Genomic DNA, 14,840 nt, shown 5'->3' on the forward strand with positions numbered 1-14,840 from the left:
GTTAGATCTGGGATGGTATAGCACAATAGTTACATGTTCTACAGTGAACGTTTTACAGAACTTATAAAACTCAAAAGATATAAATTGTGTTCCATTATCAGACACTATCGTGTCTGGGATGCCAAATCTTGCAAACAGCTCATGTAGAAAGTTTGCTGTAGTTGAGGAGGATGGCATTTTTACACTTACAAATTTCTGGCCATTTAGAGAAACTATCTATTACCACTAAGTAGTATGAACTGTTTAATGGTCCAGCGAAATTCATGTGTAGTCTCAACCATGGAACATCTACTTTTGGCCAAGCTTCACTTTTTATCAATGATAATTTTGCCACAAGGGCACATCCTCTACAGCCTTTCACCATTTTTGGCCAGTACATGTAGCTTCGCATAAAAGCAGGCGGTCCAACATGGAATTCCCTTAATATTTTCTTTTGCAGTGTTTCAGGTATAACTACTCTGTGCATACATCAGTACATCACAAACCGAGTACAGATTCATGTCTTGGTTTTGTTTTGCACCAATCCTGTTCCTATTTACTTTCCCTGTATTCTTTTCATTTTTGTTATGAATTTGTCCTTTTCCAACATTTCATTTTATGCATTCAAGGGCCACCAGTAATTCATGTACTACATTCTACATTACATTTTTTATTTATCTTAATGTTGCAATTACCATATCTTCAAATGGTTAACGTCCGCTTTCCATGCTAGCAAGGGTTGGATGATTTGACTGAGGACTGGTGAACCAGATGGCTACACCAGGCTCCAATCGGATTTGGCAGAGTTTCTACAGCTGGATGCCCTTCCTAACGCCAACCACTCTGAGAGTGTAGTGGGTGCTTTTATGTGCCACCGGCACGGAGGCCAGTCAGGAGGTACTGGCAACAGCCACGCTCGAAATGGTGTATTTTACATGCCACCTGCACAGGAGCCAGTCCAGTGGTACTGGCAACAAACTCGCTTGAATGTCTTTTCATGTGCCAGGAAAGCGACGTTGCTAATGATCACGCTCAAATGGTGCTATTTACGTGCCCCCGGCATGGAAGCCAGACAGCTGGTGCTCTGGCAACAACCACGCTCGGACGGTGCTCTTAGTGATCTACTGGTACAGGTGCCATCACGATTTCGCTTAAAATGTTTGCACAAACTCTTATTTTTCTTTTTTTTATACATAGACCGTAGGTGTTTCCCAATCTGAGTGGTCCATCTTCTCAATTATTCTTAGGCTTTCAAGTTCCTTATTTACCTGTTCTAGTGTTGCAAACAGTACATTACATTTTGGCATAGATACAGGTGTTGCACTTTGTTTTACTACAATTTTTGCCTTCATTTTCATACAGCACCCCAGTTCATCCAAGAAAACATCTGGAAATAAATGTATTATTTTTCGTTTCAATCCCCCAGCTGCATTCGAACCTTTGACTGAACTGACTTTTTCTGCAGTTAGTCTCTGAATATATCTTGAATATATCTGGCATTAATTCATCCAGTTTGAACTTGTCACATTCTCTTAACTCTACCAGCATATGTGACAGTCCTCCTCATTGTTTTTTTCTAGGTCCAAACATTTCCAGCATGTATTGAACAAGTTTTTCTTGCTAGAAATTTTACACAATATGTCTATTGTATTTCTAAAGTTTATATCAGACGGTTTTCCAGGAGTACCTAATTGCTGTAATGTTCATGTTCTACTGCAGGCAGTTTCTTAGGATTAGATGCATTTTCATAACATTGTCCCAATCTTTGCACTCTTTATTGAAGATCTGTTCATACCTTCTACAGTACACCTCGAAGGTAATTCCTTCGTCTGGTTCATACTTAAATTTTGTTATCAAGTTTGCAACATAATCTGACAAGAACATCTTTTCAGCATTTTTAGAAGATTTACGATTCATTAATTACAGCATTTGTTGTTGTAATAGTAATTGTTGTTGTTATCGCTGTAATAGTAATTGCTGTTGTTGTTCTTGCAGTAGTAATTGTTGTTGCTGTTCCGGCAGCTGCTGCTGCTGCTGTTGTTGTTGCTGTTTTTACAACTAGAGCAAACTGGCCAACAAATCTTCCATAATTTTACACTTTTGTATACCATAAAATTCACACAAAAAACTTTTCTGAGTTTCGGAATTCCTTGTAAGTTTGTTTAATCCTCATGAGTTTGCTAAATCCTTGTCACCACTGTTGTTACAGTATTTGTGACACATACCACTCATCATGTGGGAGGGGTGTTCTATTATTATCATCCCCATAACAACTTGCAAAGCTGTTGTGTTTCAACATTTCAAATAGAGTTTCTCCACTTTTGGCTGTGAGACATAAGTCCATACCTTGCCTTTTCCCTTTTGGAACCGAGTATCTGTAATAACCACATTGGTTTCTAATGCAAGGTCCAGGAGTAAGTAGTCATTGTTGTTTGTTTGCACACGAAATGTGAAAGAACCATCTTTTGTTCCTATGTATGCGTTACAATCACCAAGTAAGAATATCATGTGAGCTTGTATTGAGCGAATTACATCAGCAAGACTGTTGTTGTGTTGTTCTACATCTTGTGAACCCTCAACTGAGGCATAATGCACAATGACTGTTGTACCAGGGTTTCCACCAAAGTTTGCAGCCAAAATTCTGTTACTGACATATGTAATGCTGCTGAGTGCTATTTTAGCTTGCCAAAACTGATTTCTTTAAGAGGTGGTGAGATCAACATAAATGAAAAATGTACCAATGTTAATTCAATTAGTTGTACTACTACTCTACATAGTTATTTATCACAAAGGTAATTATTATATAAACACATCACTTTTACATTTGCTTTTCCAGTGTTCTACAGGTTATGGGGGATGGGGGGGGGGGGTCCTTTCCAACAGTATCTCACCTTTTTTTATGTTCTTTTGTCAACTCCAGTATGAGGTTCAACATCATGAGATCAGCTTTTACCACTTCTGTCAATGTCTACTTTAGTATTCCTATTCCACAGTTTCCTTCTGCATCTTTTGGCATTTTTTTTTACCTATCTGTTATATGTTATATGCACCAAATGTCTATACCAACAGTCTTCATTCTAGAACACTGCAACTGATTCCTTTTACACCTAGTTTAGCTCTCAGCTTATTTGTACCATGTTGTTCATGCATGATAACATTACACTTCCAACAGAGAATACTTATTTCTCTTCTCTCCAAATAAACATCTCACTACCATGCAGCATCATACTTTGTATACAACATCAATCTATTCTTCACTCAGAGAGAATCCCTTTATTACCAGTATAAGCAATAGATTCCTGAATTTTTTCCACCTTGTCTGGGTACCATATTTGCAAAGTACACACCTCCACTACTGATTAGGTTGCAAAAGCTAACAAAAGCTATCAATTATATCTATAAGACCTTCTAAGCATTATCTACCCTTGTACATAAAATTCAAAAAACAATTCACTATTAAAACAAAAACCTTACTTCCAGTTCCAACCGAAATCAGGAGATTCTCGTTCTAAGACATCTATTTCTGCTCCTGGAGCTGTACAAACAGGACGATTCCAGCAATCACTTATTCTTCGATACAAGTTTCTAGTGTAGAAACTTTCCCAGCTCTGATAGAGAGGGACAAAATCCTAAAAGGAGGAAAATGGAAAAAAGAAAAAAAAGAAAGAATGTAAATTCACTATGAAAGAGTGTGTAAAAAATTCAAAGTTATTCTTTGAACTTGGTCAAACAACATTTCAGATCTTTTGCTAACACCTTCAAGTTACCCAGCTGCTACCAAAGTATAGCATTGGCCAAACACTTAAGAGCAGAATTTGGAAAGTGGATACTGTTCCTGGATGGTAGACTTAATCCAGCCCCAGCTGGTACATTACCACACCAATGCAACAATTCAAGCTGGTCTCCAGCCTGAGCATATTTTCTTCCCTTCCTTCTATCAGCTTTAGAGGTCATGGAAACTGCCCTTTCTTCTGCAGCTAAATTATATATATAAAAAAAAGTTATTTGGAGAAAATATTAAGAAACATGTTGAACTTTTGAGGATGCAAAATAACCACTTTTCAATTTAATTCAATATAGCTTGACATGCCAAAAAAAAAAACAAAAAAACTACAGATATACAACTTGCTCGCCTTAATTTGTGACATGTATAACCTATATATATATATATATATATATATATATATACACCCCCTTTTATTGGTTATAAAACAAAAATTGTATGAAACACCTATGCATTGTAACTATGTATTTATTGATTTTTGAAGACATCATACATGGGTTGGCTGAAAAGTTTATAGGCTGACCAAAAAAGTCTCATATAATGTGACAATATGAGGTTTATTTTTCAACATAATTCCCCTTGTGGTCAGCACATTTCTTTCATCAATGTTGCAGTGCTTCGATCCCATACGTGAATAAGCTTACATTGAAGTGGTCAAAAAAGTAATCAACAGCAGATATGACATCATCATCTAGGTTACTGGTTCCCAGTCAAGTGTTTTTTCATGTTGGGGAACAGATGGGGTTCAATCAGGAGAATAGGGGAGCTGGTCAACCAGTTCAAAGTCACAGTCATACAGAGCAGCCATTCAAAGCAAGGACTTGAGTGCTGGAGCATTGTCCTGATGAAACAGGATCCCTTTCATCAGTTTTTATTGGCATTTGGTCTAGTAACTGCCTCAGCAAGTTGGCATAGAACTCTCCATTGATGGTGTGGTGCATCTGAAGATAGTCAATGAACACAATGCCTTTTACATTTCAAAAGGCTGAGGCCATCACCTTCCCTGATGAAACAACTTTGGCCTTGTTTGGAGCAGGTGAGGAGGGGCGTTTCCATTGCATAGACTGTCTCTTTATCTCTAGCTCTAAGTGATGAAGCCAACACTCATCCTGGGGTAAGAACTGTTTAAGGAAACCAACTGGATCTGCCTCAAATGTCAGATTTTCCTGTGATGTGACCAGCCTGGTGCATTTTTGATTAAATGTCAGAAGATATGACACCCACTGAGAAGAAACTTTTGTCAAGCCAAGCTCATTGTGCAGAATATTCTCAACTCTCTCATGGGATATGGTAATAGAATTGGCTATTTGATTTATAGTCAATTGCCTGTCACCCATCACCATGTGGTGAACATGATCAATGTTTTCCTTGAGGTGACAGTTACTGGATGTCCAGACGTCAGCTCTTCTTTAAGACTCCTTTTCCTTCCTAAATTCATCTGCGCGCTTTTGCACTGTTGAGAAAGCTGGAATGTCACCTTCGAATATAGCAATCATGTCAGCTAAACCCTTTATCAGCAGGTACTTGATAAAACTATGATGCCAAATTTTGTCCATCTTGAAGACAAGTCACAACTTGTTACTTTTGCAGTCTTCTTTGCACAGTTAGCAGTCAGTTTACCAGGAAAGAAACAATGCAATTATTAAGAAGAAATGAAATTAATGCATGTAGTATTACACTGCTCAAGCAACACTCCTTCATAGTCAATCTATGAACTTCTCAGTCCACCTTCGTACACTCAATGAGCAATGACTGATACAACCACAAAACCTGCTTACAGACGGATTTCCCTAACCTAGAAGCAGCTTTAATGGGTTTTTAAATCTGACAATTCATACCAATTTCACATTGATAAGAAGTAGTATAAAGATATTATCAAGTGATTTCCTTGAAGTTGCTCTGGAAAAGCATAGAAAAAAACAAAACTAAGATCAAAATACACAGTTAATTTATCTATTTCTTTGTTGAAGTGTTTATAGAATTAAATTGCAAATATTGTATAAGATGAATATATAAAGATTACACTGGAAGGAAAAAGTAAAGGTTGACCAAATATGATTTAATAAAAGCAAGTACAGTGATCTATATATATAAAACTGAGAATGTGTCTGTGTCCTTATGTATGCATCACTAAACCACAAATACTACTCGATCGATTTCATTCAAATTTTACACGTCTCACTTAGGGTGCATGCATGTCATGGGCCAAAATATTTTCAACTTCTTGCCTAATGCAAGCTTGGAGCAATCTCTTATCTCCATACTATGTGTCAAAAGTTAAACAATAACATCTCTATTGTAATGTGAGATAATACTTTCAGTTTTAATAGTTTCATTAATACTTTCACTATGTATACATATTAGTTTCATTTCTATTAGTTTCACTATGTATTTATATATATTTTTACATCTTTGTGTGTATATATATATATATATATATATAAAGGAAGGCTAACTAGCAAGATAGTTTTTGTATGTAGCAGATGTTCAAGAGCTATAAACACTGAAAATGTGCAGAAAACAACCTTTGCCACACTCCAGGGAGAAAAACTAGAAGTAGTTGATAGCTTCCACTACCTAGGAGACCAAGTTTGTAGCGGGGGAGGGTGCATTGAAAGTGTAGCTGCTAGAATAAGAATAGCATGGGCAAAGTTTAGAGAGCTCTTACCTCTGCTGGTGACAAAGGGCCTCTCACTCAGAGTAAAAGGCAGACTATATGACGCATGTGTACGAACAGCCAAGCTACATGGCAGTGAAACATGGGCCGTGACTGCTGAGGACATGCGTAAGCTCGCAAGAAATGAAGCCAGTATGCTCCGATGGATGTGTAACGTCAGTGTGCATACTCGACAGAGTGTAAGTACCTTGAGAGAAAAGTTTGACCCAAGAAGCATCAATTGTTGAGGTAGCTCCTGATTTGTTTTTCTCAGAACACTGACCCCATTCCTTCTCCAATGCATAGACAATTAATCTCCATAATGGTGTGCACACAGATTGTGACCCCACGTAACCTCAAAATAGCCACTGCCAACAACAGTAAACATCCGGCAGAGGCTTTCCATTGCAATAAATGAAAGCGATTACTATGTGTAGCATGAGATAATTAAAGCAATAACAGCCTCTGTACTGCACAAGCTACTGGTAAGTACTTACTACTTCCTTCATCCATTTCACTAGCAGTAGTAACTGGCATTGTACGGGTTTTAATAAATTACCGTGAAACTGCGGAAACGTGAGGCCTTACACTTGAGTAAAGATGGTTTGGGATGTGACATTGTTAAACCTTGGTAACCTCTTGAATCAAATCAATATCCAAGCTGTCTTTCAAAAAGTTATATTTTTGCGCTGTTTACGGTTTCCCTGTACAAGTGCTTTCAGGTGAAGCTGGGCCAAACCGCTGAACCACCAGACCAATTCGATTGAAATTTCAGATATGCATTAGGTATGTTCCGAGGAATGTTTTAGTCATAACAACTGCTTCCATCAATGTTCGGTTTTCGCAAAAACTCTATTGATAATTATCAATTTTTTCAAAAAGTCGTCCAATTTCAACCAAACTTGGTACACATTTGCAGTTTGACCCAAAGAGTTTCATGGCGTCACAGTACTCAGCGGATGACCAGAAGACTGAAACTGAACTACAGAAGCACAATGAAGCTGCGTACCACTTAATCAACGTGTTTATTGGTCCAGCATTTGATGTAACACCAGATTATTCAGATTCATTTATGCTGGGGATCGACTATAACAGCTATTTCTTTACTCTTACGCATATCGCCTGCTCATGCATACAATGACGGACACTTGACTTTGTTATGCTCACCATATCTTATTCTCATACTTTGTCAGTACCTACCTACAACCTCACTTTGTTTTTGTGACCTTGCCATTCTGTTATTGTAAACTTGCTATTATGGCCTCATACTGTTTGCTTGAAAAGTCCTCACTTTCATACATAAACTCACTTCCTACTGACGTGGTCTTACAATCAGTCATGTCCTTATGTGGGTCTCTTAACTGGATTGAAACAGCCGTCAAACCATCATCTGCAGCCATAAACGCCCTGCTCTATTTTACACTCGACATAAGCTCCAATTCCCCCCAGCCCCAGAAACCCTTCATTTTTACAGTTTGTCGCCCCTCATTTGTGCTTCAACACTCCACACCTCTCTTCCTGCTGCCGTTTGTAACCGTGCCTTTTTACCCCTCACGTCAAGACCTAAATTTAACCCATCTCATCCGACTTTCACACAATAGCCTACGTTGATTTTCCGCACTGATGCACATTCTGCAATCGTGCTTCAAATCGCTATCAGATGCCCACCTAACATCAGACATCCCGAATTACTTCCACGCATTGTTTGTCTCCTACCACAACCCCCTCCCCCAAAGGAACCACCTGTTCTCCTGCCTCAGCACAAGGCAACTCTTCTCCATATTGTTCAGACACTCAGTAAGTACTTGACCATTTCTCGCAAAGCAGCAACTAGGTGCCATTCTTTACTAACACACCAACAGTTCTGCTTACCCCTCTCCGCTTTTATCCTCTTACGATGGCATAGTGTTGCATCATTGGTTTATTCTCGCCTTTTCGTGAGCGATGACTGCATCTTACTTAAAAGCCCCTTTTGTTTTCGCTAACACCAGTCACGATCTGCTCCAACGTTTTCACTACAACTTCTCCTCTCAAAGCTATCCCTTCCTCCTTTACTCCAGTTGCAGTTGGTAAGTGGCAAAATTGTTATTACATCTACTGTTGCTCCTTGTCATTTCACCTCACATCGTTGGAACACATCCATAAAGTACCACCTCTCATTGGCAAAAATAGGTAGAGGGACTTTCAACAAACGCCTCTATTTCGTGAATCAATAAGCAACGTTATCTCAGGCTTCACAGTACAGCTGCTAGACATTATCTGTTGACAATTTGCATTCATGCATTTATTCCAGCGTAGAACAAATTATGATTGACATCCGCTTACGAATGCAGATAGTGGAAAACATGTTAATCGCCCCTTTGTGAAGTGATTTGATTCGTTGCCTGCTCCCACTGCAACACAGCTTCCCGTACTCCTACTAAATCATCTTATAGATATCTCTCCATTAAGACATGCTTATGGCTTCGTACCTGCATACCTATTTCATAAAATCTTACATATCCTGTCAGTGGTTTGCCTTTATCCTTCTGTTGGTCACAAGCTGCTGAACGTGCAGCCACCAGAAGAGCTCTTGAAACAGACGACCAGCGAAACGCTCGCCTCACCACTATTGTCATCTTATCTGCCACTGCTCTTGCTGCAGAAACCAAAAACCAACGCAGAACTCGCCAAACCGCGAATGCTTCTTCAATGGCAGCTGCTCGAGCTTCAGAGACAGAAGTTCAGCGAAGAAAACGTCAACCGCCAATGCTGTTGTGACTGAGACTGTTTGCGTCACAGAAACAGAAGGCCAACATAGAACTCGCCTAACTGCGAATGCTTCTTCAATGGCAGCTGCTTGAGCTTCAAAGACAGAGGACCAACGAAGAAGCCACCGATCTGCTAATGCTGCATCTACAGCTGCTGCAAGAGCTTCTGAAGCAAGTTGCCAGCGGAAACGTCACTGAACCACTAATGCCACATGCACTTAAGCTGCACATGCTGAGGAGAATGAGGAACAGCGCCACAGACGTCGGACAATGGATGCTGCAAACACTGCTGCTGCTTGATCTTCCTAAACGTTACAAGACCATGATAATCGCCTTCAGAGTGATGACAGACAGCAAGCCCTTAGGAAAGGTGTTTCGAAACTGTTGGCCTTACAATGGGTCTTAAAAGCATTCCAGTACAATTCCACCTTTGATAATGCTGGCCACCCAGACATGTCACTTGGAAGTAGATCAAAGATGTGCTCATTTTGCTTTGCTAAAAAGTGGTCAGGGGAGCCATCCAGTTTGTGCTGCTCTGGTGGAAATATCTGGTTGCCTCAACTTGAGGACCCACCAGAGCCGCTAAAGCTTCTCTTCACAGATGATATGGTTGAATCGAAGCACTTTCTTAGTTGCATCTGGAAGTACAATTGCGCCTTTCATATAACATCTTTCAGAGCAAATGTTGTGTGAGAAGGGGGATTCATGCCCACATTTAAGGTTCAAGGCCAAGTATACCATAGAATTGGACTGTTTGAACCTGCCGCTAACCAAGACCCACAATTTCTCCAACTTTACTTCGTTGGTAATCACAACAAACAAGCAGCAATGTGGTACTCAATTTCACCTGGCACAGACCTCCACATCATCCGAAACCAGCAAGATATTCTTCACATGTTCAGCAGCTACGTTATAAGCTTCAAGTATGCATTGGAGGCAGCTCCTTCATCAAATTTCAACGTTGTCATAGATGCCTCAAAACGTCCATAGGGTGAACACTCCAGAAGCTTCAAATTCTATATGAAACAAAGTAGCTGGCCTTCTTCACGGTAATCAATATAACCACCGAGACATTGTCCTTAAACGCAGAGGCAACACCCTTCACCGTATATGCGAGACGCACAGATCTTATGACGCCTTGCAATACCCACTGCTCTTTGTGAGAGGAGAGGACGGCTACCAGTTTGGAATTCATCAGCGCAAGTCAGACAATTTGGATTGCATAACCACCAAAACAGTTTCTTGCATGAATTTTTACTCTTGACAACTCCAACCATATGCTCCGTTCAAGAGAACTTTTTCATCAGTTTGCCGTGGATGTGTGCACCAAAATGGAATCAGAGAGGTTCTGTTTTATCAGAACACACCAGAAGCAGTTGCGTTGAGACAGCTACATTCATTTGTGAGATGCCCTATTCAATGACGCAGCACCAGATAGCGTTGGCAAACTCTGCATTCTGCTATCCTCCTTCACTGGAAATCCGCAGTATATGCATGAGAGAACGCAAGATGCTATGACTTACATCCGTCATTATGGCAGGCCTGATTTTTTCATTACATTCACCTGCAATCCTTCATGGAAGGAGATCGAAGCTGAATTGTTTCCAGGTCAGCATGCGAAAGACTGTCATGACCCCCTAGCACGAGTCTTCCGGTTGAAGCTTATCAAACTAATGGAGCTTCTTTAGGGAGGGCAAATATTTGGCCCAGTTAGATGCGATATGCATACTGTTGAATGGCAAGAGAGAGGCCTACTACACGCTTACATTCTAATCTGGCTCTCTGTAAAAATACCTCCCTACGATATTGACAAGATTATCTCTGCCGAGATTCCAAACCCATCTACTGACAGACATCTCTTTGAAATAGTCAAGGCAACCATGATCCATGAGTCATGTGGGCACGGATTCAATTTAGGCTCCCCTTGCTTGAGCAACAATATCTAATGCAAGAAGTTTCCAAAAAAGTTTCTGAAGGAAACACAAACTGGCATTGATGGATACCTTTGGAGAGTTTACATGGTTTACATGTCTTGGGAGAGTTTACATTGTACATCCGTGCCAACACGAGTGCTTTTACCTTCGCCTTCTGTTACATGAGGTACATGGGCCTCAGTTGTTTGATGACTTAAGGACTGTCTTCGGCTCTGATTGCAGCAATTACAGGGAAGCATGCCTCAAGCGCAGTTTGCTGGAAGACGATGTGCAATGGGAGGCTACGTTATTTGAAGCTGTTGCATCCCAGACACCTAAGTGTCTACGAGCTCAATTTGCTGTTATGCTGCAAATTTGTGAACTGAACACCCCTTTGTCTTTGTGGGCTCAAATTTAAAGACGACTTATCGGAGGACTTCATATGTCAGGCGATGCTTTTTCCTGGGATAGAAAGTATAAGCGATGAGGTATACAATCAAGTCTAGATCGACATTGAAAATACAGTTGCATCACTTGATGGGAATGACTTACCCTCATTTAGGTCTGCCTAAACCACTGCGTTCAGAGTCAAATTTACTTCCTACAGCTCTTTTGCGAGAAACGCCCTACGATACAGATGCCCTTGCCAATTTTGTCCTAGAAACTGAGCCAAAGCTTCTTCCGGATCAACGGCATGTTTATACTATTGTGACTTATCATGTGTGCCACAGGAAAGGTGGTTTTTTTCTTGATGCGCCAAGGGGTACAGGCAAAACCTTTCTAACGAAACTCATCCTAGCGAAGGTCTGGATGCAAAAGAGCATTGCAGTTGCAGTCGCATCTTCAGGGACTGCTGCAACTTTGCTGCCTGGCAGCAGAACTGCACACTCCACCTTTAAGTTGCCCCTCAATTTAACTAAGCCAGAAACACCTACCTGCAATATAAGCAAGAACTCTGACCAAGGCCAAGTGCTGAAATGCTGTCAGCTTATTGTGTGGGACAAGTGTACTATGGCCTACAAGGGAGCCTTCAACGCATTAAACAGACCCTTCAGGATATCAGGGGTTGCGAAGCCCCCATGGGAGGTGCTATGCTTTTGCTTCCAGGTGACTTTAGGCAAATTCTTCCTATTATCCCCAAAGGCACGCAAGCAGATGAGGTTCAAGCATGCCTTAAGTCATCTCTGCTCTGGCCATGTCAGGTTACTGACCCTGACAATCAACATGAGGGCTCGATTGCTCAGCGACCAAAAATTGGCCAACTTCGCAAGTGACATTCTGAAACTTGGCGATGGTAAAGTGCCTCTTGAATCTGATGGGGAAATGGACATCCACACGTTCTCAATTACCGTTTCATCTGTGCCTGAACTCACTGATAAAGTGTTTCCCCATTTAAAAGATAATTATCTCAATCATGAATGGCTGTCTAAAAGAGCAGAGTTGCCTCCGAAAAACGTGACTGTTACAAAACTCAATGATCAACTGTTGCTGTCACTTCCTGGTGCTCCTTTCACATACAAATCTGTAGATACGATGGTAGATGCAAATGAATCGGTGAATTTCCCAACGGAGTTCCTCAACTCTTTAGACCCTCTGGGCCTACCGCCACATCTGCTCTGCCTTAAAGCTGGAACTCCAGTTATGTTTCTGTGCAATTTGGAGCCTCCCCCAGACTGTGCAATGGAACATGTCTGGTTGTAAAAGAATTGATGAAGCATGTTATCAAGGCAACCATCCTATCCTGATGCGAAAAGGTGAGGATGTATACATTCCCAGGATTCCCCTTACTCCATCGGGAGCAGATATACCTTTCGCCTTCAGAAGACTGCAATTCCCGCTCCAGCCCAGCTTCGCCATGTCTGTCAACAAGTCCCAGGGCCAAACTCTTTCTGTGGCCGGAATTCTCTTGGAAGAGCCATGCTTTACCCACGGCCAGTTGTACATTGCATGTTCCAGAGTCGGCAGTAGAGACAGACTGTTCACATTAACACGTCGGGGAAAGACAAGAAACATTGTCTACAACGAAGTGCTAAGTATTTGCCAAGGCTGAAGTAGGTACATTATCACCATGCATGCATATAATGGGGTACGCTCAAATACTTTTACTATTTTTTCCCATATCAAACATAAAATCAGAAAAGGGCGCCTGCCTCTTGACATTCTGTGGGTTAATGGAAGGCGTTCGTGTGGTGCTCCTATGATGGCAAAGAGGTGGCAATTCGTTGAAGTTGCAAGATAAAAATGCGAAGAAAACGGACCAGCAGAAAGGCAGGTTAGGTATTGCATATTCGAGGACATTTCTGCTGCCTTCTATACAGTCAATTACCTCAAGTATGTTTATTCATAACATTAAAGTGACCAATTCAACGGAAAGGATACCAATTTACAAAATGCATGGCGGCTACGTGTTGCATGAACCTCTTGAAGGCGACATTCCAACTGTTGACCATTAACCTCCTTCAACTGGGAGCAATCTATCGCTCAAATGGTTCCTTCTTAGGAAACGCTGAAATTGTTCAACTTGTTCTCTTCCTATACGTTTATCTATGTGCTTCATATTCGCAAGTGTATGGTTCTAATCTGCGCTAGGCTGAGGAGTAAGGTGTTGAAATCAGAAGAGCATTGCATGAACGTGGTAGCCAAGGTAGGACCCAAAATATTTTATCAAGTTTAAGGCCTCTCCTTTCTGCAGTTGAGTGGTAATTTATTGAGACCCGTGTAATGCCAGGTACTACTGTTAGTAATATATAAAACAAAAACAATTTAAGTTTTTAAATAAAGAATGTTAAACCCAATTAAAAGTATTACATATCAGCTGTTATAGTCTACTATTATTTTAAAATTATATGTATTTAAGTTAAGAAAATTCTAAATTGCCTCAACTAAAACTAATAAAAATATATATTTAATAATTACATCTTGTTTTGGTTCCTTGAGCATGTGGGACTTCTGCAATCCAGCCATTTGTAACCATTCTCGAATGTGACCTACAATTGTTAGCAAGCTGTAACTGAGGTAGGTTAAGATAGCAGCCAGTAAAGGGGTAGCCTCAAAAGACTCATAAAATGGTTCTTTGTAAAATTCCTGGAAAAAAATATATAAAGAAAAAATGCCATTAATGCTTTGCAATCAAATTGTTGATAACTGAAAACAACAAAAATTCATTAAAAACATTCCATGCTAATTAAACGGTTGAGTACATATTTACACAAAATAAAATGACTCCTGCAGTACTCTAAGCAGACATTGTATAGTTTAGAGTTTTTTACTAGGCTGATGAAAATGGTTTGAAGATTATAAAGTTTTGATTTCTGGAGTAAACTAAGTCGTGGAATCATTTAGAAAGATGTTAAAGAGAACTGGTGATAATTTTCGCTTTCACTGAAAGCTTTAGAGATTGACATGAAGTAAAATAGGCTCAACCTGGAATAAAAAACAGGGTACCTACACAGCTTCCCAGGAGGATAAACGGCAATAATGATAAAAAACCTACCATATATATTTTAGTGCAGTGGTTATCTTAGGCAGTAGGGCCATCTTTGGGTGTTGCGATCTCATAAGGTAGCAAATGCCAAGAATGTACTAGGTACTTAGAGAAGGTATAATTTTTCTTAAAAATAAAAATATTTAAAATCAAGTAGGATATCTAAATATTTTCAATTTTGACTAATTTTATTTTATTGCTTGTGCTATAAACACTTTCTACTGAAAAATAAACAGGCTTAACCTTTGCTTCATGACAATATTTATGATCCCAT

General features: G+C 40.0%; 1 protein-coding gene across 1 annotated transcript; it reads right to left on the minus strand.

Annotated features, from left to right (window-relative positions):
• Positions 1–1,154: 1,154 nt before the first annotated feature.
• Positions 1,155–14,180, minus strand: LOC149133234 (serine palmitoyltransferase 2-like). Its single transcript, XM_089359765.1, has 2 exons — positions 13,999–14,180; positions 1,155–3,608 (listed from the first exon to the last, which is right to left on the minus strand). The coding sequence occupies exons 1-2, from the start codon at positions 14,044–14,046 to the stop codon at positions 3,450–3,452; spliced, it is 207 nt and encodes a 68-aa protein (XP_089215891.1). The 5' UTR covers positions 14,047–14,180; the 3' UTR covers positions 1,155–3,449.
• Positions 14,181–14,840: the final 660 nt, after the last annotated feature.

Source organism: Octopus bimaculoides, chromosome 11 (assembly GCF_046866305.1).
Source record: "Octopus bimaculoides isolate indiv1 chromosome 11, ASM4686630v1, whole genome shotgun sequence".
NCBI lineage: Eukaryota > Metazoa > Mollusca > Cephalopoda > Octopoda > Octopodidae > Octopus > Octopus bimaculoides.

Coding starts and splice junctions, on each gene's coding strand:
- LOC149133234 (XM_089359765.1), bottom strand. CDS start 14,046: ATGGCTGGATTGCAGAAGTCCCACATGCTCAAGGAACCAAAACAAGAT. Junction 3,609..13,998: donor TCAAGGAACCAAAACAAGAT/GTAATTATTAAA, acceptor TCCTCCTTTTAG/GATTTTGTCCCTCTCTATCA.